At 40.4% G+C, this 25729-nt stretch overlaps 1 protein-coding gene across 1 annotated transcript in view; it reads right to left on the reverse strand.

The window, feature by feature from the left end:
• LOC109570056 (fatty acid desaturase 2-like protein FADS2B) overlaps positions 1-25729 on the reverse strand; it is a 47262-nt gene extending 21533 nt beyond the window's left edge. Inside the window, exons 1-3 of the mRNA XM_019975885.2 lie at positions 23159-25729; positions 10450-10560; positions 587-784 (exon numbers count right to left, since the gene is read on the reverse strand). Of these exons, the coding sequence (XP_019831444.2) occupies positions 587-784; positions 10450-10560; positions 23159-23479 (630 nt within the window). The 5' untranslated portion in view covers positions 23480-25729. The remainder of the gene's footprint in view (positions 1-586; positions 785-10449; positions 10561-23158) is intronic.

The following is a 25729-nucleotide window of genomic DNA, read 5'->3' on the forward strand; positions in this document are numbered from 1 at the left end:
CCTGCAATGTGGGAGACTCAGATTTGATCCCTGGGTCAGGAAGATTCCCTGGTAAAGGGAATGGCAACCTACTCTAGTATTTTTGCCTGAAGAAATCCATGGACAGAGGAGCCAGTTACAGTTGATGGGGTCAAAAAAGGTTGGAAACAACTGAGTGATTGAAAAGGAAACAAAATAAGTTCACATATGTGCCTATAGTCTTAATAAAATCATTGAACAACCATTGAAAATGTTGGTTGGTTAATGAACGAAAGACAAAGGTGAAGATTACATGGCCTAGAACGGAACTTCAGTTACTGACATTGTGTGGATAATGTCAGGCAAAGAGCAGCAACTGTCAAGGATATTTACCACATGCCAGTCTCTGTGCTAGGTACTCTACGGAGTAACTTGTTTAGTTCTCCTCAGAATATTTCCATAAAAAATTGTTACCCCATGTTACAGATAAGAGAACTGGGGCCCAGTGGGTTTTGATAACTTAGCTTGCCAGAAAGTGCCAGGCAGCCACTGACACCAGTATAAAGAGAGAAGAAAAATTCTGAGGCTTCCCACAGAGCCACTGCCGGGGCTTAAGATACCTACTTACCTGAGCAACCGTGAGAAGAAAAGAAATGAATATTGTGATAAGCCAGCCACTGCCAAAATGCCACACTATTACCCAAGCCAGGGCCTCCAAAATCAAGACCTGGGCGAGGTGAAGGAAGAAGAACCCCAGGTTGGCATTGAACATATTCAAGGTCTCTAATGTCCTCCGCAGTTCTTGGAAATCTTCCACCAACTGGGACTGTGAGATAAGCATGCAAGAAAGGAATTAGTTCCTTCAGTGGAGAGGAAGCACAGATGAGCATAATTATTAATCTATTTTATCAATGCATGATACCTTAATTTTATGAATAGATATTTATTTAATAAATATAATTAGGCATAATTTAAACAAAAAAACTAAACCTTAAAAAATTAACAAAAGCAAAATGCTTAAAACAAGTTATGATAATTTTTTTTTTTTTTTTTTTCCTGGAGAAGAGACAGATGAGTAGTGATTTGTAAACTGTCCTCAAATTGTTATGGTACTTATAACATACTTCTTTTTTGGGGGGTGAGGGAGGTTCAGTGAACAGACACATAACTCTAACAATTCTTTTTAAAACTGATTAATTAAAAAAATTTTGATGCAGATAATTTCTTTTGAGGTCTTTATTGAATTTGTGGGAATATTGCTTTTATTTTATGTTTTTTGTTTTTTTGTTTTTTGTTTTTTTGGCTGTGAAGCATGTGAGATCTTGATTCCTTGACAAGGAATCAAACCTGCACCCCCTGTATTGAAAGGAGAAGTCTTAATGACTGGGCTGCCAGGGAAAACCCCTTAATTTTCTGCTTTTCAAAACAAAAAGGTTTATTGAAGTATAGTTGATTAACAATGTTGTATTGGTTTCAGGAGTACAGCAAATCATATATAGATAAATAGATATAGTTTCTTCAGATTCTATTCCATTGTAGACCATTATAAGATTATGGTATATTGAATAAAGATCCCTGCCAAACAGTAGATCCTTGTTGTTTGTCTGTTTTATATGTAGAAGTGTGTAGCTATTAATAATAACTGCCTTTTTAAATCAATGTGTTGTTTGATCTCTGATTATACTTTGGGGAACTTTGCTATCTATACGAATCTGTGTTACTTTCTATGTTATCAGCTATTTAGCCTGTGCAAAAGACTCTTTTATGAAAGATAGCGTTCACTTAGATTAGCTCAAAGGATGAATTTCTTGTGAGATGCTCAGAAGCTCTACAGGAATGAGACAGGGTCTCCTGTGGTATTAGTGTGTGTGTCTGTTGGTTGAAGGAGTCCTTATTTTGAGTACATGTACTGTGCTTATGTATGTACGTCAAGTGCTAGCACAGATTTATGAACTTGCACATACTCGAGAGTCAGTAAAAGGCCTGGGAAGAAATATCTCCTTAGCTTAATAACTATAATGGGTTTGAAACTCAGACTGTTGAGAAAGTGACCAAGGTATAAGAATGAAAACTTGATTATTCAGATGTAAAAGAAAAGAGAAATTTGAAATATTAATAAAAAAGAGCTATGAACATAATCCTAGAAGCAAAAAATTCATTTCAAAATTCACTGATACAACTTTTAAATGATCCAATGCCTGGGAAATGTCTGGAAGGGCTCATCTCTAAAGACCCCATGAACATCAGAATGCTGGTGGCCACAAATAACTTTAGTAGATCACACAAGTGTGCTAGTCAACAAAAGGTTCCAAAATATAATACTTAGGTGCAAAATCAAAAATGAAAGATAATCTCTGTTCATTTCCAAGGGAAACCATTCACTAGCAGAGTAATCCAAGTCTGTGCTCTGATCACTAATGCTGAAGAAGCTGAAGTTGGATGGTTCTCTGAAGACCTACAAGACCTTCTAGAACTAACACCAAAAAAAGATGTCCTTTTCATCATCAGTTCAGTTCAGTCACTCAGTTGTGTCTGACACTTTGTGACCAAATGGACTGCTGCACGCTAGGCTTCCCTGTCAATCATCAACTCCTGGAGCTTACTTAAACTCATGTCCATTTAGGTGGTGATGCCATCCAACCATCTCATCCTTTGTCATCTCCTTCTCCTCCCACATTCAATCTATCCCAGCATTAGGGTCTTTCCAAATGAGTCAGTTCTTCACATCATGTAGCCAAATTATTGCAGTTTTAGCTTCAGCATCAGTCCTTTCAATGAATATTCAGGACTGATCTCCTTTAGGATGGACTGGTTGTATCTCCTTGCAGTCCAAGGGACTTTCAAGAATCTTCTCCAACATCACAGTTCAAAAGCATCAATTCTTCAGTGCTTAGCTTTCTTTCATCATAGGGGATTAGAATCCAAAAGTAGGAAGTCAAAAGGTACCTGGCATAACAGGCAAGCTCGGCCTTGGAATACAAAATGAAGCTCGGCAGAGGCTAACAGAGTTTTCCCAAGAGAACACACTGGTCGTAACAAACACCCTCTTCCAACAACACAAGAAATGATTCTACACATCGACATCACCAGATGGTCAATACCGAAATCAGACTGATTATATTCTTTGCAGCCAAAGATAAAGAAGTTCTATACAGTCAGCAAAAACAAGACTAGGATCTGATTATGGCTCAGATCATGAACTCCTTATTGCCAAATTCAGACTGAAATTGAAGAAAGTAGGGGAAACCACTAGGCCATTCAGGTATGACCTAAAGTAAATCACTTGCAGTTATACAGTGGAAGTGAGAAATAGATTCAAGGGATAATATCTGATTGACAGATTGACTGAAGAACTATGGACAGAGGTTCATAACATTGTACTGGAGGTGGTGATCAAAATCATCCCCAAGGACAATAACTGCAAAATAGCAAAGTGGTGTCTGAGGAGCCCTTAAAAATAGCTGAGAAAAGAAGAGAAGTGAAAGGCAAAGCAGAAAAAGAAAGATATACCTATCTGAATGCAGAGTTCCAAAGAATAGCAAGGAGAGATAAGAAAGCCTTCCTTACTCATCAATGCAAAGAAATAGAGGAAAACAACAGAATGGGAAAGACTGGAGATCTCTTTGAGAAAATTAGAGATACGAAGGGAAAATTTCATACAAAGGTGGGCACAATAAAGGACAGAAACCATATGGACCTAACAGAAGCAGAAGATATTAAGAAGAGGTGGCAAGAATACACAGAAGAACTATACAAAAAAGATCTTAATGAACCAGATAACCATGATGGTTTTGCAATCACTCACCTAGAGCCAGACATGCTGGAGTGTGAAGTCAAGTAGGCCTTAGGAAGCATCACTACCAACAAAGGTAGCATAGGTGATGGAATTCCAGCTGAGCTATTTCAAATCCTAAAAGATGATGCTGTTAAAGTGCTGCATGCAATATGCCAGCAAACTTGGGAAACTCAGCAGTGGTCACAGGACCTGAAAAATCAATTTTCATCCCAATCCCAAAGAAAGGCAGTGCCAAAGGATGTTCAAATTTCTCCACAATTGCAGTCACTTCACACACTAACAAAAGAATTCTTAAAATTCTCCAACCTAGGCTTCAACAATACATGAACCAAGAACTTCCAGATGTTCAAGCTGAATTTAGAAGAGGCAGAGAAACCAGCAGTCAAATTGCTAACATCTGTTGGATCATAGAGAAAGCAAGGGAATTCCAAAAGACATCTACTTCACTCACTATGCTAAAGCCTTTGACCATGTGGATCACAGCAAACTGTGGAAAATTCTTCAATTGCTGGGAATACCAGACCACCTTACCTGCCTCCTGAGCAACCTTTATGCAGGTCAAGAAGTAACAGAACTGGATATGGACAACTGAGTGGTTCCAAATTGGGAAAGGAGTACATCAAGGCTGTATGCTGTCACCCTGCTTATTTAACTTCTATGCAGAGTACATAATGAGAAATATTGGTCTGGATGAAGCAGAAGCTGGAATCAAGATTGCCAGGAGAAATATCAATAACCTCACATATGCAGATGACAGCACCCTTATCGTTGAAAGCCAAGAGGACCTAAAGAGCCTCTTGAAGAAGGTGAAAGAGGAGAGTGAAAAAGCTGGTTTAAAATTCAGCATTCAAAAATGTATACCTGTGGTGGATTCATTTTGATATATGGCAAAACCAATACAATATTGTAAAGTTTAAAAATAAAATTAAAAAAAAAATGAAGATCATGACAACCGGTCCCATGATTTCATGACAAATAGATGGGGTAAACAATAAAAACAGTGACAGACTTTATTTTCTTGGGCTCCAAAATCACTGCAGATTATGACTGCAGCCATGAAACTAAACCTTGCTTGCTCCTTGGAAGAAAAGCAGTGACAAAACTAGACAACATTTTAAAAAGCAGAGACATTACTTTGCCAACAAATGTCTGCCTAGTCAAAGCTATGGTTTTTCCAGTAGTAATGTATAGATTGAGCATTGGACTATAAAGTAGTCTGAGCACCTAGGAATTGATGCTTGAACTGTGTTGGAGAAGACTCTTTAGAGTCCCTTGGACTGCAAGGAGATCAAACCAGTCAATCCTAAAGGAAATCAGTCCTGAATATCCATTGCAAGGGCTGATGTTGAAGCTGAAGTTCCAATCCTTTGGCCACATAATAGGAAGAGCTGACTCACTGGAAAAGACCCTAATGCTGGGAAAGATTGAAGGTTTGAGGAAAAGGGGACAACGGAGAATGAGATGGCTGGATGGCACCACCAACTCGGTGGATGTAAGTTTGAACAAGCTCTGGGAGATGGTGAAGGACAGGGAAGCCTGGTGTGCTGCAGTCCATGAGGTCACAAAGAGTCAGACACAACCTAGCAACTGAACAACAGTTGTGTTTCCCAGCTTAGCTGATTTTACCATCACAGTCACTATACTGTTGGGGATCACTAAAGCCCAGAAGAGTGATTAATGTGAAATCCTCAGCAAGTGATGGAAGCTGGACTTTAGCCTGTACTTCCTGACATTCAGGTTTGTGCTCAAACACTAATTGTCTATATACATATCTCTGGGTAATCACAGATGCAAATTTAGAGGTTTGTAAATTACTTGTGCGACTTTTGAGTTTATGATAATTATAGTATCTGAAGTTTATTGAACATTTTCTACATTTCAGACACTGTTCTAAACACTTTAAATGCCTTTAACTCTTTAAGTAATCTCCCAATAGCACTTATGTGGTTGCTTCTATTGTTGCTATTTTACACAGAGAGAAACTGAAACACAGACAGGTTTGGTAACTGGCCTAGACTCATATCCCACAGTCCCAAGCCCTTCAAAGCCAGGGTCTTAAGATGGATGGGCCATGGTGGAAAGTTGTGACCAAACGTGGTCAGAAGGGAATGGCAAACCACTTAAGTATTCTTGCCTCAAGAATCCCATGAACAGTATGAAAAGGCTAAAGCTATGACACTGAAAGATGAGCCTCCTCTCTCCCCCCCAGGTAAGTAGATGTCCAATATACTACCCGGGAACTGTGGAGAAATAGCAACAGAAAGAATATGAGACTAAGCCAAGGCAGAAATGACACCCAGTTATGGATGTGTTTAGTGGGGAAAGTAAAGCCCAATGATGTAAACAACACTATTGCATAGGGACCTGGAAAGTTAGGTCCATGAAACAAGGTAAACTGGATGTGGTCAAGCAGGAGATGGCAAGAGTGAACATCAACATTTTAGGAATCAGTGAACTACAATGTAAGGGAATGGGTGAATTTACTTCGTGTGATCATTATATCTACTACTGTGGTCAAGAATCCCTTAGAAGAAATGGAGTAGCTCTCCTAGCCAACAAAGGAGTCTAAAATGTAGTACTTGGGTGCAGTCTCAAAAATGAGAGTATGATCTCTGTTCGATTCCAAGGCAAACCATTCAGTATCACAGTAATCCAAATCTATGCCCTGACCCCCTAATGCTGAAGAAGCTGAATTTTAATGGTTCTCTGAAGTCCTACCAGACCTTCTAGAACTAACACCAAAAAAAGATGTCCTTTTCATCATAGGGAATTGGAACACAAAAGTAGGAAGTCAAGAGATACCTGGAGTAGTAGGCAAGCTTGGCCTTGGAGCACAAAATGAAACTAGGCAAAGGCTAACAAATTTTTGCCAAGACAATGCACTGGTCATAGCAAACACCCTCTTCCAACAACACAAGAAATGACTCTACACATGGACATCACCAGATCATCAATACTGAAATCAGATTGATTATATTCTTTGCTACCAAAGATGGAGAAGCTGTATTCATCAGCAAAAACAAGACCAGGAGCTGATTATGGCTCAGATCATGAACTCCTTATTGCCAAATTCAGACTTAAATTGAAGAAAGTAGGGAGAACCACTAAGCCATTCAGGTATGAACTTTCAGTAATACAGTGGAAGTGACAAATAAATTCAAGGGATAAGATGTGATAGAGTGCCTGAAGAACTATGGACAGAGGTTCATAACATTGTACTGGAACTGGTGATCAAAACCATCCCCAAGGAAAAGAAAAGCAAAATTGCAAAGTGGTGTCTGAAGAGGCCTTACAAACATCTGAGAAAAGAAGAGAAGTGAAAGGCAAAGGAGAAAAGGAAAGGTGAACCCAACTGAATGCAGAGTTCCAGAGAATAGCAAGTAGAGATAAGAAAGCATTATTATGCGAACAAAGCAAGAAGTTAGAGGAAGATAATAGAATGGAAAAAACTAGAGATCTCTTCAACAAAATTGGAGATGTCAAGGGAACATTTCATGCAAAGATGGGCATAATAAAGGACAGAAGTGGTAAAGACCTAACAGAAAAGAAGATATTAAGAAGATGTGGCAAGATTAAACAGAATTATACAAAAAAAGCTCTAACGATCCAGATAACCATGATGGTATGGTCATTCACCTAGAGCTAGACATTTTGGAGTGTAAAGTCAAGTGGGCCTTAGAAACCACTGATTTGACAAGTGCTAATGGAGGTGGTGTAATTCCAGCTGAACTATTTGAAATCCCAAAAGATAATGCTATTATAGTGTTACACTCGATATGCTAGCAAATTTGGAAAACTCAGCAGTGGTCACAGGACTTGAACAATCAATTTTCATTCCAATCCCAAAGAAGGGCAGTACCAAAGAACATTCAAAGTACCACATAATTGCTCTCATTACACATGCTAGCAAGGTAATGCTCAAAATCTTTCAAACTAGGCTTCAACAGTACATGAACTGAGAACTTCCAAATATACAAGTTGAATTTAAAATAGGAAGAGGAACCAAAAAATCAAATTACCAATATCTGTTTGATCATAGAAAAAGCAAGAGAATTAAAAAAAAAAAAAAAAAAAAACTGGCTTCACTGACTTCACTGCTTCCTCTGGGTTTATTGTTTCTTCTGACCCTTTGTTTATCACAACAATCCGTGGAAAACTCTTAACGAGATGGGAGTACTAGACCATCTTTCCTGCCTCCTGAAAAACCTGTACACAGGTCAAGAAGTAACAGTTCGAACCAGACTTGGAACAATGGACTGGTTCCAAATTGGGAAAGGAGTATGTCAAGGCTGTATATTGTCACCCTGCATATTTAAATTATATGCAGAGTACATCATGTGAAATGCTGTACTGGATGAAGCAGAAGCTGGAATCAAAATTGCTGGGAGAAATATCAACAACTTCAGATAAGATCATACCGCTCTAATGGCAGAAAGTGAAGAGGAACTAAAGAGTCTGTTGATGAAGGTGAAAGAGGAGGGTAAAAAAGCTGGCTTCAAACTCAACATTCAAAAAATGAAGATCATGGCATTCAGTCCAATTACTTTATGGCAAATATATGGGGAAAAATATAAACAGTGATAGACTTTATTTTCTTGGGCTCCAAAAGTCACTGCAGCTGGTGACTGCAGCCATGAAATTAAAAGATGCTTGCTCCTTGGAAGAAAAGCAGTGACAAACCTAAATAGCAGATTAAAAAGCAGAGACATTACTTTGCCAACAAAGGTCCATATAGTCAAAGATATGGGTTTTCCAGTAGTCATATATGGATGTGAGAGTTGGACATGAAAGAAGGCTGAGCATCAAAGAATTGTTGCTTTTGAACTGTGGTGTTGGAAAAAACTCTTGAGTGTCCCTTGGACAGCATGGAGATCAAACCTGTCAGCACTATAGGAAATCAACCCTGAATTTGCATTGAAATGACTGATGGTTAAGCTGAAGCTCCAATACATTGGCCACCTGATAGGAAGAACCAACTCATTGGAAAAGACCCTGGTGCCTGGAAAGGTTGAGGGCGGGAAGAGCAGAGGGTGACAGAGGATGAGATGGTTGGATGGCATCATGGACTCAGTGGACATGAGTTCGAGCAAATTCTGGGAGATAGTGTAGGAACATGGAAGCCTGGCATGCTGCAGTTCACAGGGTTACAAAGAGTCAGACATGACTCACTGACCAAACAACGGCATCTCGGCTCCTACACCTTGTCATAGGAACCGGGCTATGTGTCCAGGCTGTCTGCCTGATGGCCCACTCGTCTCAGTATAGTGCGTTGCTTCCTGACACACAGCCTTGAGGGATGCACCTGGGCCTCAGGAGTCAGCCTAAGTATTCGTCTTGGGCCTGCATGTAACCAGTCCTCTCTCCTCAGATCCCTCCTATCCCCTTGTGAGTTTGTTTCTTCATTTTTTTTAAGTGGAAATGTAATTCTTATTCTTTCTGCCTCACAGTGATATCTGGATCACCACTTTGTACTAAGTATTTCAAAATAATGGTACAATTGTAAGCTGTTTTAAAACATGAAGTGCAAAAAAAAAAAAAAAAAAAAAATGAAGTGCTTAATATTGCCTAAAATCCCTCTAAGCTTTATGTGCAACCATTCTAGTGAAGTCTAGTCTTATGGAGGCCCTGCCCTCTGAAGCCAGTTTTTCAGTCAACCAAAGTCTTGGTGAAATAAAAGTGGTGCTTTTCGTGGGGAATACCCAAAAGTTTGGAGCCAGGAAGAGGTGAACTGGAGTTCTTCTTCTTTGCTTTTCAGAAGGTAGTTTATTCTCCTGGAACTGTAATTTCTCCAATTGTAAAAAGAACTATAGTTAGGGTATAGTCACATCATTGACTCAACAGCTATTTATGGAATTCCTAATACAGGTCCAATCCTGTGCCTTTAGGTACTGAGGACTCAGGGATGAGCAAAATTGACATAGTCTCTGCTCTCATGGAAACTGGTTTAACAGGGAACATCAAACAATTATAAGCAGTCACGGAAAAAGAAAAGTTATGTGTAAGTTGTGTGGCAAGAAGTAGGTGGTTAGAAACATGGAATTACTGTTTGGCACAGGGCCACGCATCCCATTCCTTTGTTTCTCAGAGGTTTAAGAATTCTGAGAATCTCAGGAGGATGTCATTATTTTGAAATATTTGGAATCCACTCATCTATGCTATTTGGAGAAGGCAATGGCACCCCACTCCAGTACTCTTGCCTGGAAAATCCCATGGATGGAGGAGCCTGGTAGGCTGTGGTCCACGCGGTCCCAAAGAGTCGGACACGACTGAGAGACTTCACTTTCCCTTTTCACTTTCATGCATTGGAGAAGGAAATGGAAACCCACTCCGGTGTTCTTGCCTGGAGAATCCCAGGGACGGTGGAGTCTGGTGAGCTGCCGTCTATGGGGTCGCACAGAGTTGGACACGACTAAGAGACTTCACTTTCCCTTTTCACTTTCATGCATTGGAGAAGGAAATGGAAACCCACTCCGGTGTTCTTGCCTGGAGAATCCCAGGGACGGCGGAGCCTGGTGAGCTGCCATCTATGGGGTCGCACGGAGTCGGACACGACTGAAGCGACTTAGCAGCATTTATTCCATTGCAGGCCCTCCCAGGCAGGATGGCTGGTTTCCCACAGAAAATGATAAATTGGCCCTGTAATATACCTCATCCCCATCCCTCCACATACTCTTGGGTCCCAAGACCTCACTCACATTTTTGTTTCTCTCCTGATTGGGCTCTTCTGGAGCAAGCTCTCCAATGAGCAGTGGTTTAAGGTACAACCGCACAATGTCAGGGTCTGGATGCATGGCTCTGAAGACGTCCTGTGAATCAGAGAGAACTGTTAGAGGCTTAAAAATGACACGTTTACACACAGATTATCTCCCCTTTCTTACCTCATTCTGTACCGATCTTACGAATCAGCACAGATTATGTTATTGAACATTTACTTCTAACTCTAGGTTGACACTTCAAGTTCATTGATCAGAATTACCCTTGAAATTCCTCTATGAAAGCCTCACACTGGAGATCCACCCACTGTGTGCATGGCTTACTAGGCAAGTCCTGGGTAGAAAGTTGATCCCCAAGCATTGGAAGAGATCATTGTTTATTTTATTGAGCGTGAGAAGTAGTTGGCTTTGAGATTATAGGCCATGGTGAATCTTTAGAGCCAAACCTCAGGCTTGGTGTGGGAGTTGCCCACATTATCTGGGGCATGCAGGAACCAAGACTGCCTATGCAAATCACATCTATCAGAGTTTCCTTTTTATTTCTTCGTCAAGGACCAGGGGACAGAGGCTCTTGCATTAAGTTATTTCCAAGGAAAGACAAGTTAAAGTTGATGATAACAAATTAACAAATGTCTAAGAGAGCATGGGAGCAAAGCCCTCGAATCCTTAGTTGTCTAAAGTAGCACTTTCTTGGCTAAGTTTATCACTGAAGAAGCCTTAGCACTCTTTAAAAAAACAAAAACAAAAATATAGCATTCTCTGTAGGGGCTGGAGACAGGCACAAAATAGAACTGATTCACTATATTTTTCCAAATCCATTCCCATTTTAAGTAGTAACTCCAAGTGGCTATGAGAAGCAGTGTTGATTCTCATGTCCTGCTTAAGTTTGGAAATAAGAGATAGACTTTTTTTTTTTTTTCTTGAGGGATTTAATCTGCTTTGAGGGAAGGAGGTTTCTCCAAGAGTAAGATATTGGACTTCTTGCTATTATGGCTTTGAGATTAGGAATGTTTAATATAAAGAAAAATAACCAAGGTTTTGATTTGAATATATGGAATCCATACACATTATCGTGGAGTGCTGGTGTTGCATAATGCTGATTAGGAAACTGGATCCCTGAGCAGCCTTCCTACACCTAAGTTCTACACTTGCTGTGTAACTGTGGACAAGTCTCTTGACCAGTCCATGCTCCTGTTTTCTCTTCTTCCCTAACATGGGAGTGATGGTAATAGCTACTCAATTTATAAAGTTATTATAATTAAGTGAATTGATTAGAATCTGAGTGGTTTATAGTAAATTCTCAAACATATTAGTTCTCTTTCCTATATGTGTGCCTCTGGGCTTCCCTGGTGGCTCAGATGGTAAAGAATCTTCCTGCAATGTGGGAGACCCTGGTTAGATCCCAGGGTTGGGAAGATCCCCTGGAGAAGGGAATGGCAACCTACTCCAGTATTCTGGACTGGAGAATTCCATGGACAGAGGAGCCTGGTGGGCTACAGTCCACGGCCTTGCAAAGAGTTGTACACAACTGAATGACTAAGACACACAGGGATAAGAGCTACCTGCCTTCCTTCTCTTCAATAAAATATAACAGTTCAGAGAGTTTCTTTCCATACTCCACCTGGAGTGAGCTCTGAATTGTTTTAGTGAATACAATGAACCCTCCATCTTCAAAATCTAAAGCAAATTGAGATACATCTAGAACTACATACAATCCTACACATAAAGCATGTCCATAGTGTAGGCTTGTATGTATATATATATAATGGATGAGGTTATTCAGAAGGGTGCAATATCAACTCTTTAGACTCACTTTTCTAGATTCAGTGATGTAAGAAGGGATTTGTATCTGCTAGAACCAGTCCAGGCTCTACTGTTCATTCTGCCTTTGTATACTTTCTCTGACCCCCTTGGGAAAAGCTGCTTTCAAAGATGTGTTTTCGTTGTCACATTCAGTGACCCTAAAGTTAGTTTACCTAACCAGGATGAGAGTCATTCAGTGATTAACAATGTGACTAAAACATTTCAGGGTGGCCGTACTGAAAAATCATGTTCTGCCTGCTGTTAAGGAAGAGATGAGGGTGAGAAACATTCTGAGGGATCAAGATCAGAGTGTAGAGGAGGGGTGAGGCCCTGCATTTGCATCTTACTTTGAGCAGTCATCCAGAGCCCTGGAACAGTGTGCTGACGCTAATATTCCTCTGGGTTCACTGTTTTTTCTGATCTTCAGCAAGATTCACAGGTCATACTGTGACAACAGAGCCTGAAGACCTACAGAGTTTTCCAGAAGAGTAAGAATTTCCCTGCTGTGTGGAACTCTTTTCATTGTATTAATGGGCAGTACAAATGTGGCTTAGGCAGTCTTAGATTATTCAATTTGAAGGAATTTGCTATTAGAGGCTAGATACTAAGTTGTGAAATCTTCGCAAAAGACCCTCAAAAATGAGTTTTTTGTTTTTGTTTTTTTTTTTTTAATTAACTTTATTTGGCAAGTATGCTCCTCCTGAAGAAAGTCCAGGGGTAAATGAAGGGGAGAGGGAGTAACACCATTTTTTTAGTGTATCCTGTATACAAGGTGCTCTATGGGCCAACTCATCATCACCAACTTAGTTATGTGAGGTTCTATCATGTTTGTTATACATATAAAGACTTCAAATGGCAGGAGATTGCCACAGTAAGTGGGAGAGCCAGGATTTGAACTCAAGTTGATGTGGCTTTAAAGCCAGGAAGCCATAAAGGTCCATTCCAGCTTTAACATGTACAGTTCTTTTCCTGAAAGAAGGATGACACAAGATTGTTTTGGGAGGATGTTAAGATCAGTATATGCATGCTAGGCAGTTAGTAAAGTATTTCCCCACCTTAGGTTTTAATGACGTGCATCACTTTGTCTGTGGCCCCAACCTACTTCTCCAGGTTTACCTCTCACCATACCCTTCATGCCTCATCCTGTCCAGTGGAACTCTCCCTATTCAATAAACATTCCATGACCCTGTATAGTTCTGAAGCTTTGTAATACATACTCCTCCCTTTGCCTTGACTGCTTTCCTCCATTTTTTTTCTACTTAAAAGTTCCTCCTCATTCTTGAACATCCAGATGAAATATGCCTTCCTAACACAGTCAAGAAAGTTATTTATGATCTCTTCTGGGCTCCCTTGACACTTTGTTCCTAAAGCTTTTCAAATGATGTTGCAGTGAATCTTTGTATTCACAAAGGCCTTCTCTAGTGGCTTTTGACTTTTTTGAAGACTGAGACAATGCATTATTGATTAAATTATACCTGATATTTTTTGCTGTGCCTGGAATATGACATGTGATCAAGAGAGGTCTGATGAATAAGGGGAAGTGTGAATGAATAGAGCAGCATATGACTTCTCTAAAAAGGAGAAAGTTGAGAAGTATTGAGTTCAAAGGATATGGGTCTTAAGCACTGCTGTCTCTTCCCCAACCTCAGCATCTCTATTTTCTGACCTTTTACCTACTTTGTTATCTCACATTTTCATCTGTTATCTTTTGATTCACTTCTGAACCATCATGTCTATTTCCTAACCTATTCATAAATTTACACTGTAGCTCCTTTTAAAACTGATAATTTCCCAAACAGTATCAGCAGAGAGGAAAGATGTGATTATCTTTGCTTTCACAGTGACTTTGGAGATCCTGCTGATTTTTTGCTGTTATTTAATGGGGGTTGGAAAGATGTCCATTATTGGAGGGCAGTATGATCCCTAGGGGGAGAGGCAAGTATATAAAGTGAGAAGGCCTGAGAAGGATCATGTCCTTACAATTTAACTACTGTATACAGGCTGTACCCTGCATCAAGGCACTTGGCCTAGAGGGCATGTGTGGGTTGAAATTCAGGAGACACTCCATTTGCCAAATATTGTTCTGCAATCAACCAAAGTGTGTGCCTATTAAATTTACACCAAAATACAGTATAGGGAGCAGTGAAGTATGTTGTTTATATTGGGAAATTTGCTTAATCTCTGAAGCTTCGATTTGTTTTCTAACTGTGGATACTACTTAGTCTGCTCCATGGGCTCATTTATTCCTTCATTCATTTATTCAGTCATTACAAAACCTTGCTGAATACTTAGCCAAGCATCAAAGAGCTTAAGCTTTGGAATCAGATGCCATTAAATGATGATATTTTTATATTATTATTATTATTTGTTTCCTCTGAAGTGGGTTGAAATTTCCCGAAATTCAGAAAAAAAAAAAAAAAAACACCCATGGTGAATTTATGTATATAGTCACAAAACAATATAACTAGAACATAGATTTTGATTTACATATCTCAAAAAGCCCACAGGGGACTTCCCTGTCAGTCTGGTAGTTAAGACTCCATGCTTCCAATGGAGGGTGTGGATTCCATTTCTGTTGGGCAACTAAGGTCCCACCCGCCTTGCAGCACAGCCAAAAAAATAAAAATAAAAAACTCACCAGAATATTCAATACCCAACCACAGACACCCATTCCTACACCTTTGGCTAATTCCTTTTCTGGTTCCTTTTCAGATCTCACCTGTTTCAAGGCAAATGCTAAATCAAAGTCCTTCGTATTTCTGGGAGATCACAAGTTTTTATAGTCTTTGCCTTTGTTATGGAAAAGAGCCACTTTGGAGTGGAGAATGTTTATGTGTCACCAAGATTCCCCTCCAACCACACGGATAAACAGAAGGTTATTTATTTATTTATTTATTTTTTTTTTTTTTTTGCCATAACTCACTCTATTGTTTGAAAACTTTTGTTATTTGAGATTTTTTCATGTGATATACTTGACTAAGCTCCAGGCCAGACTCTCTCTATCTCCACTGTTCTCACCAAACCTGTTCATCTTCTGGCTTCATTATCTTGTAATGGCAACTGCCACCCACCTACCTACGTAAGTCATTGATCAGACAGTTTAGACTCCTTACTCCTGCTTACTTACCCAGCCACTTATCCCCTATTATAAATTATGTCTTCTGCTTATCTACCCCCTCTTCCTCATTTCTGTTGTCACTGCCTTATTCATGACTTCAGCATGTTCCCAGGACTCCTTCCTTCATTTGACTCTTTAAAAAAAATTTATATGGGGCCATAGCCTATTAACAATGTTGTGATAGCTTCAAGCAGACAGTAAAGGGCCTCAGCCATACAGATGCCTGTATCCATTCTGCCTTGACTAACTCTTCTTGATCTTCAGCCTTTACTTAACCAACAGGCTGGCATTTGAAAAAGAGTCCCTCTTCATGGCCATTGTCACCCATTAGCACTTTAACTGCACTTGTCTCTTTACTTTTGTACCTATTTTTCAACTTGAACCATCATTCAAATGAGAAACAAATTAAAATTTAATTTTAAATTAAAAAAAAATGTTGACAGCCCACAAAAGATGCAGTTATTACTGATGACAACTTTCCTTTTACAAACAGCTAGGTTTCCTTGTAGGTTTGGGTGTAGGGAGGGATGCTGGGCTAGAGAAGTTTCATTACCTGCAGTGGGAGGAGAGGAAGACCTACAATGATGGTAAAATCCAGAGTCCTTCACTCAGAACTCAAGACCCTTTCTCCCCCTCCTCCTTCTCTTGTCTCTTTCTTTACCTCCCACACCCTTCATCCTCTCTTCCTCCTTCCCCTCTTCTCATCCTCAAGCCATCATATCGACCAGGATTGTGTTAAGCAAAGGATGTGGCCAGGCCGGGACACCTGTTCTGCTGGTGCTTACTCACGATGTGAACCTGATCTGTATTCCACCTCTGTACACATCCTCTCTTGCCCCGCCCCAGCCTTGCCTCTGCTGATTCCACATGAGTCTTTTGGACTTGCACACAGCTCTAACCTCTTCCACACTGCAGTCTTCCAAGCAGTTGAAACACATTTTGCTATATTTCCTCTAGCCTTTTGTCATCTTTTTCCTGTCATATTGAATTTTTACCCTGATGAAGAGCTTGAGTTTCTCAGTGTCCCTCTCAGACCCTGATGTTTAGACATGAGGTGGCTTAGCATGCACCTTTGGTAATAACCATGATTTCTTTGTTCTGAATTTTCTGCTCTTGTGCATACCTCACAAGATTGTGTTTACTTCTTTTGTGGAGCCCAGAAATATTATTGACTTACTTAAATAAAACTTGGGACTTCCCAGGTTGTGCTAGTGGTAAAGAACCCACCTGCCAATGCAGGAGACATAAGAGATGCAGGTTTGATTCCTGGGTAGGGAAGATTTCCCTGGAGGAGAGCAGGACAATCCACTCCAATATTCTCATCTAGAGAATCCCAAGGACAGAGGAGCCTAGTGGGCTATAATCCATAGGGTTGCCCAGAGTCAGAGATGACTGAAGTAACTTAGCACAACTTAGCATGTAGCATGCTTCATATGCACATATTGTAATCTATATGATTAATTCTTCTTGTTGGACTTATAGGTTGTTTCTGGCTTTTCATGGGTGAGAAGATCTTTAGTTATTAGCATTGTGCATTAGTTTTAAATCATTTAATTTGAAAAAAATCAAATAAACAATATGTTCTATAATGGGAATTGATGTGCCTGTGTCTTGTATAATAGACTTACCCTCTTCCAACAACACAAGAGAAGACTCTACACATGGACATCACCAGATTGTCAACACTGAAAACAGATATATTATATTTTTGCAGCCAAAGGTGGAGAATCTCTATACAGTCAACAAAAACAAGACTAGGAGCTGACTGTGGCTCAGACCATGAACTTCTTATTAGCAAGTTCAGACTTAAATAGAAGAAAGTAGAGAAAACCACTATACCATTCAAGTAGGACCTAAATCAAATCCTTAAGTATTATTAAGTGGAATTGAGAAATAGATTCAAGGGACTAGATCTGATAGAGTGCCTGATGAACTATGGATGGAGGTTTGTGACATTGTATAGGAGAAAGGGAGCAAGACCATCCCCTAGAAAAAGAAATGCAAAAAAGCAAAACGGCTGTTTGAGGAGGGCTTACAAATAGCTTTGAATAGAAGAGAAGTGAAAAGCAAAGGAGTAAAGGAAAGATATACCCATTTGAATGCAGAGTTCCAAAGAATAGCAAGGAGAGATAAGAAAGCCATCCTCAGCGATCAATGCAAAGAAACAGAGGAAAACAATAGAATGGGAAAGACTAGAGATCTCTTCAAGAAAGTTAAAGATACCAAGGGAACATTTCATACAAAGATGGGCTCAATAAAGGACAAAATGGTTCTGTCCGGAACAGAGGCAGAAGATATTAAGAAGAGGTGGCAAGGATACACAGAAGAACTGTACAAAAAAGATCTTCATAACCCAGATAATCATGATGGTGTGATCACTCACCTAGAGCCAGACATCCTGGAATGTGAAGTCAAGTGGGCCTTAGGAAGCATCACTACGAACAAAGCTAGTGGAGGTGATGGAATTCCAGTTGAGCTATTTCAAATCCTAAAAGATGATGTTGTGAGAGTGGTGCACTCATTATGCCAGCAAATTTGGAAAACTCAGCAGTGGCCATGGGACTGGAAAAGGTCAGTTTTCATTCCAATCCCTAAGAAAGGCAATGCCAAAGAATGTTCAAACTAGGGCACAATTGCACATGCTAGTAAAGTAATGCTAAAACATTCTCCAAGTCAGGCTTCAGCATTGCGTGAACCATGAACTTGCAGATTTTCAAGGTTGATTTAGAAAAGGCAGAGGAACCAGAGATCAAATTGTCAACATCCGCTGGATCATCAATAAATCAAGGGAGTTCTGGGAAAAACATTTTTTTCTGCTTTATTGACTATGCCAAAGCCTTTGACTATGTGGATCACAGTAAACTGTGGAAAATTATGAAAGAGATTGGAATACCAGACCACCTGATCTGCCTCTTGAGAAATCCATATGCAGGTCAGGAAGCAACAGTTAGAACTGGACATGGAACAATAGACTGGTTCCAAATAGGAATAGGAGTACGTCAAGGCTATATATTGTCAACCTGCTTATTTAACTTATATGCAGAGTACATCATGAGAAATGCTGGACTGGAAGAAACACAAGCTGGAATCAAGATTGCCGGGAGAAATATCAATAACCTCAGATATGCAGATGATACCACTCTTACAGCATAAAGTGAAGAACTAAAGAGCCTCTGATGAAAGTGAAAGAGGAGAGTAAAAAAGTTGGCTTAAAGCCCAATATTCAGAAAACTAAGATCATGGCATCCGTTCCCATCACTTTACAGAAAATAGATGGGGAAACAGTGGCAGACTTTATTTTGGGGTTCCAAAATCACTGCAGATGGTGATTACAGCCATGAAATTAAAAGACGCTTACTCCTTGGGTGAAAAGTTATGACCAACCTAGACAGCATATTAAACAGCAGAGAGGTTACTCTGCCAACAAAGGTCCATCTAGTCAAGTCTATGATTTTTTCCCAGTAGTCATGTATGGGTATGAGAGTAGACTATAAAGAAAGCTGAGCACTGAAGAATTGATACTTTTGAACTATGGTGCTGGAGAAGACTCTTCAGAGTCCCTTGGACTGCAAGGAGATCCAACCAGTCCATCCTAAAGGAAATCAGTCCTAGATATTCTTTGGAAGGACTGATGTTGAAGCTGAAAGTCCAATACTTTGGCTACCTGCTGTGAAGAGCTGACTCATTTGATAAGACCCTGATACTAGGAAAGATTGAAGGTGGGAGGAGAAGGGGATGACAGAGAATGAGATGGTTGAATGGCATCACTGACTCAATGGACATGAGTTTAAGTAAACTTTGTGAGTTGGTGATGGACAGGGAGGCCTGGCGTGCTGCAATCCATGGGGTGACAAAGAGTCAGACATGACACTGTGACTGAACTAACTAACTCTTAGTAAAATTCTTTGGACAAAATGACAACTTATCTCAGAATAACTAAGGAATAATAAATGTCATTTTTGAGTGTTTAATCTGTACCAGGTATAAGAAGAAAACCTTTATTTTATCTCTGCTGGCTTTGACATCCATAGTAAGATAGAAGTATCATTATCCCAATTTCTAGATAAAGGAGCTGAGGCTCCAAGGCTTCAGCAAGCTCCTCAGGACATTTCTAGCAAGTGGTGGAGCCCAGATGCAAACCACACCTCTTTCATTCTCAAATTTGTACTCTTAGTCATTAGACTGGACACCTCAAGAAGTTTTAGAATGATTGACCACATGAATGAATGAATGAATGAGTGACCCTATGGATCAAGCTACCTTGGTATCATTATGTACTTTTCATGAGAAGGATGGAGGCTTGGGGAAGAGTTTCTGTGTAAATAAGGAAAGATGCCCCGCTCTGGGCAGGTGTAGCTATGGGCCAGGGCTTGTGCACAGAGATCATATGTTGGTGCACATTTGCCTTTCAGGGCACAGCCTGCAAACACTTTAGGCTGTAGAGAGAAAGCATCTGACCTCAGGTTCTCTAACTTCATGTTCCTCCCTCCGTCCCTAGAGTCATGCTGTTTCTCCACCACATACTCCTCTGTTCCCAGTTGGCAACAAACAATCAGGATTTCTAAGCAGGTGGTAAACAGGAAATGTTAATCATGCCTCTGAATCTATGGAGGTGTGATATGAATAACAATAGCTATGATTTAATGAAAAGTGCATCTGGTATTATGCTAAACCCTTTACAAGCTTTAGTCTCATTTCCTAATTAGATGGGTAAGGCCATTCCCATTATGCAGATGATGAAGCTGAGTTCCAGAACATTTCAGGGACTTTCCCAGGCTTATATAACCAGTATACCGCACCTCAGACTCCATGTACTCTGAGTGGCCATGGAAACCCATGGTTGTCAGAATTCTGGCACCCTTCCATTCTTCTCTAGCCTTCCTCTGCAGATTTTCTCTGAACATTCTGGATCTGCCTTCTAAAAGTCCAGGGTACATGACTGACCATGCTCAGGGTATTCATCCTTAAGACAAATCCTGAGATGTCATGGGTATTTTCCCATAAGGTTTAATTCTTCCTTGTTAACTAGAATTGGATGCATAATCATGGTCTTTCTCTAACTTCTGGGAGATAAAAACTCACCAGCAAATTACAAATTCATCAGCTGACCTGCTTTCTGCAAGCTATGTCTACCAGTTATATGCAAGGTGGTTGAAGGTACATATTTTTGCTAACACATCCTCTGAGCCGATTCTGTGACTTGTGTTAGAAAGCATCATCCATATTTTCTTTGTGTTGTGGAGATGAGATATGTGGTATTTTCCCCTCTTTTTTGCCACTTTATTTTTAAATTGGAGTATAATTGCTTCACAGAATTTTGTGGTTTTCTGTCATACATCAACAAGTATTTTTTTCCCTTTATTTTTGTTAATCTTTCTCCTGATTCTTGCACAAACGACTGTCCCTTGGCTCCTTCTATCCTCAGCTCTCTGGCTTCCTAGGGTCTTCCTGACACATGTGAGAATCCCATCATGGGCTACAAGCTCATGCACACTTTCCTAGGAAAAGGTTGAGCTTTGTTTTAAAAATATCAGATCAGACCAGAGTGGTGGGGATGTGGAAGGGTCTTCTCAGAAAGGCATTCCTCTGACTGCAGAATCAAGACGAGAAGATGGTAGAAGACCCTGATTAGACAGAGAAGTTGAGAAATTAGGGGGAAATGAGAACTGGGGGAAGAAGATGTTGCTAGTGTCAAAAAACAAAGTCTTTCTTTCTTTGCAAACTTGCCATATGCTTGTGTATTCTGTTTTTATCTGTCAGGTAATGCTCACAGAGCAGAGCTTCCTGAATCAATATTTTTCATCCTATCCTTTGAAACCAGTTGGAAAAATTATATACTAACATGAAAATGACAAGTATAACATAAAGAATATCTGTTTAAATTTCTACTCTATAATATGTTAATTTTCTGATCTTGAATTAGTTTATTTAACACCTTTTATTCTCTGTTTCTTCATATGTATAATATGGAGAAAAAGTTCCTAATTGGGCTAAAATCAACTTTATTATAGAATATTTTAGAATGGATTCCTAAATGCATTTAAGGATTGAGAAACCTCCTTCTTCAATATTAAATGGAAATTTTATTTCTAAGATCAGCTATAAAGGGCTTTATGGTAAAAAACCTATCTGATTTAAAAATTTGTCACTGTTATTTGTGTGCTCTGAGATACATTGTTTTCATGTTTTAGTATCAGTTTTTTTATCTTTAATATGGGAATATGACATCCCACTCCAGTACTCTTGCCTGGAAAATCCTATGGACGGAGGAGCCTGGTAAGCTGCAGTCCATGGGGTCGCTAAGAGTTGGACGCGACTGAGCAACTTCACTTTGACTTTTCACTTTCATGCATTGGAGGAGGAAATGGCAGCCCACTCCAGTGTTATTGCCTGGAGAATCCCATAGACAGAGGAGCCTGGTGGGCTGCCATCTATGGGGTCACACAGAGTCGGACACGACTGAAGCGCAGCAACCATTCACTTTCCTTAGAGGTGAAACTCCAGTACTTTGGCCACCTCATGGGAAGTGTTGACTCATTGGAAAAGACTCTGACGCTGGGAGGGATTGGGGGCAGGAGGAAAAGGGGACGACAGAGGATGAGATGGCTGGATGGCATCACCGACTCAATGGATGTGTTTGAGTGAACTCTGGGAGTTGGTGATAGACAGGGAGGGCTGGCGTGCAGCAATTCATGGGGTCGCAAAGAGTTGATGACGACTGAGCTACTGAACTGAACTGAACTGGTTCACTTTCTTTATGATAAGGTTTAAGTGAGGTCATGCATTTGAATGTGTCTATGTTGTCTTTGGGCTTCCCAAGTGGTGCTAATGGTAAAGAACACTTCTGCCAATGCTGGAGAGGTAAGAAATAGTTTCAATCCCTAGTTCAGGAAGATCCCCTGGAAAAAAGCATGGCAACCCACTCCAGTATTCATACCTGGAGAATCCCAAGGACGGGGGTACCTGCCGGAATGTGGTCCATAGGGTTGCAAAGAGTTGGACACAGCTGAAGCAACTTAACACATATGATGCGTGATATTTTAGGCATCCATTGAAAGTCTATTTTTTCAGCTATTTTGGTGGAGGAGAGTTATGAGGAAAAACAGTGAAGGAAAGTGATTAAGACTGAAAGTTCAGAAAGATAAGTGTTTTGAATCTGAGATCTGCTGGCTGGGTGAACTTGGGTCAGTCACTTAACCACTCTGATTTCAGTTACTTCTTCCATAAAAGTGGGTTGTGTCACATTGAATTAACTACACAACAAAAAATAACTCTATAAAGTCTAAAAGCCTATGTCACTGTAGACTTTCAACATTGTTCAACATTTTGATGCTCGCCAGATGAGTTGCTGTCTGTTTCAGGCACTCCAGTTGTAGGAGTCTGAGAAATTTCTACTTGAATGAAGACATTTTTTCCCAGATTTTACTCACCTATTTGTAACTTTCTTCTTGTAAGACAATGACTCCATTTCAAAATAAAACAAAACAAAAAAACATAATGCCAAGAACAAAAAGCAAAACCTGAAATACACATAGTATCTACTGTCAGCATCTGAGCCCACCCCAAACCTAGTGCAAATAACAGCTAGACCTTGAGGCTTAATTAGCTTTCAATTTTTGCTGGATAGAAATCCAGAAAAATTGGTTTGGGAGGAGATGAGTGATCATGGAGCTTGAACATGTACTTGAAATGCTTTGGGAAAGACAGTCAAGGTCCCAGCCACCCAACAGCTGGAACAGAGAGAGAGAGGGCAGACTTTGAGCTCCTTACCGTGGCATCTTCCCCAGCGCAGTGGTTGAGGACCAGCCGCCCACCAGGATGCCTGTCCGCCCAGCCAGTAACATCGTAGACCTTGCGATTGATCACCAGCCACTGGTCAGTCTCCTGATTGTGTCTCTGGATCTCCTGCCAGGTGTATGTGCTGAGGCTTTTTCTGGGCAAGCTGCACTTTGCCTTTGCCTCCTGCCTTGCAGGGAGCTTAGCTCTCACACTTGCTGCTGGTTTCCCGTTTGCCTGATGCTTCGCACCCAGGTCCAGCTGGTTCTCATCCACAAGGCTCCCATTGCCCTCAGGCTTTTCTTCAAACGTCATTGTCTTTGTACTTTTAGAATTTCTGGCGTGACACCTGGAATTTCTAATTCTCACCTGAATAAACTACAGAATGACCTTTTCCCTCTCCTTTTATTCCATGAAGTAAGAAGCCTACACAGAAAACTTTTTAGCCTACTTGACTCTTGGCAAACCTGATAGTGAACTCCTTCCCAGCTTCTCACGTCTCTGTCCTGAGTCTTTTCTTTTGTCCTGATGAAGACTGTACTACCTTTCCCTGGACCCAAGAAGATTAGTCTACCTTTCTCTCTTCTCTCTCTCTGTTGGCTGATCATTTAGCAGCGTTCTTATTTATCATTAAATGTCCCTTAGTCAAGAGCTGGAGCCAATCACAGCCCAGAGGATGGTGTGGCCTGACCCCTGGGAGGAGGGGCTGGGCTCCTTCTCTGCTGACTGCCTGCACTGGCATCATTCTGGGTCAGGCTCATCAGCTCTCCCCCATTGAAAGGAACAGTTGTTTTAATTCAACACATGAGCAGAAGATTTCAAAACCTCTAGGAAGATATGAACGCCTTCTGGAATTGGGAAATGTTCTTTTGTTGTTAAGACCTGAAAGTTTCCTTTTATTCTGATTTCCTCAGTTACTGTTTTTTTTTTTTTTTTTTTAATTAATTGAGAAACCTATACGCAGGTCAGGAAGCAAAAGTTTAAACTGGAAATGGAACAACAGACTGATTCCAAATAGAAAAAGGAGTACGTCAAAGCTGTATATTGTCACTCTGCTTATTTAACTTATATGCAGAGTACATCATGAGAAACGCTGGGCTGGAAGAAGCAAAAGCTGGAATCAAGATTGCTGGGAGAAATATCTATAACCTCAGATATGCAGATGACACCACCCTTATGGCAGAAAGTGAAGAGGAACTCAAAAGCCTCTTGATGAAAGTGAAAGTGGGAGTGAAAAAGTTGGCTTAAAGCTCAACATTCAGAAAACGAAGGTCATGGCATACGGTCCCATCACTTCATGGGAAATAGATGGGGAAACAGTGTCAGACTTTATTTTTCTGGGCTCCAAAATCACTGCAGATGGTGACTGCAGCCATGAAATTAAGAGATGCTTACTCCTTGGAAGGAAAATTATGACCAACCTAGACAGCATATTAAAAAGCAGAGACATTACTTTGCTAACAAAGGTCCGTCTAGTCAAGGCTATGGTTTTTCCAGTGGTCATGTATGGATGTGAGAGTTGGACTATAACGAAAGCTGAGTGCAGAAGAATTGATGCTTTTGAACTGTGGTGTTGCAGAAGCCTCTTGAAAGTCCCTTGGAGTGCAAGGAGATCCAACCAGTCCATCCTAAAGGAGATCAGTCCTGGATGTTCATTGGAAGGACTGATGTTAAAGCTGAAATCCAAATACTTTGGCCACCTTATGGGAAGAGTGGACTCATTGGAAAAGACCCTGATGCTGGGAAAGATTGAAGGCAGAAGGAGAAGGGGATGACAGATGAGATGGTTGGATGACATCACCGACTCAATGGACATGGGTTTGAGTGAACTCCAGGAGTTGGTGATGGACAGGGAGACTTGGTGTGCCATGGTTCTTGGGGTCGCAAAGAATCGGACACGACTGAGGGAATGAACTTAACTGAATTTATTTTTTTAACTGAAGGATAATTGCTTTACAGAGTTTTTTGGCTTTCTCTCATATATCAACAAGAATCAGACACAGGTATGACCATATCCTTTGCATCTGCCTCCCCATCCCACCCTTCTAGATTATCATAGAACCCCTGTTTCAGTTCCCTGAGTCATACAGCAAACTGTTCTTTTGACAGCTGTTATTTCTCCCTAAGGGTTTTAAATTTCTGAAAAAAAGCATTTTGACTTTAAAACATTTATAACACCCTAATGAGGCTACCTTGGTTTATAACATTACATAAATTTCAGTTATGGAAAATTATATTTCAACTTCTGAAGCACTACAGTATACTCACCACCAAAAGTTTTATTTTCCATCAGTCACGATACAGTTGACCTTTTTTTTTTTCCCCTCTCTCATCTTTTTTTTAAAATTTTAATTGGAGGCTAATTACTTTACAATATTGTAGTGGGTTTTGCCATACACTGACATGAATCAGCCACAGGTATGCATGTGTTCCCCATCCTGAACCCCCTCCCACCTCCCTCTCCATCTCATCCCTCAGGGCCATCCCAGTGCACCAGCCCTGAGCACCCTGTCTCATGCATCAACCTGGAATGGCGATCTGTATCACGTATGATAATTTACGTGT

The sequence above is a fragment of the Bos indicus genome, chromosome 15 (genome assembly GCF_029378745.1).
Source record: "Bos indicus isolate NIAB-ARS_2022 breed Sahiwal x Tharparkar chromosome 15, NIAB-ARS_B.indTharparkar_mat_pri_1.0, whole genome shotgun sequence".
Classification (NCBI taxonomy): Eukaryota; Metazoa; Chordata; class Mammalia; order Artiodactyla; family Bovidae; genus Bos; species Bos indicus.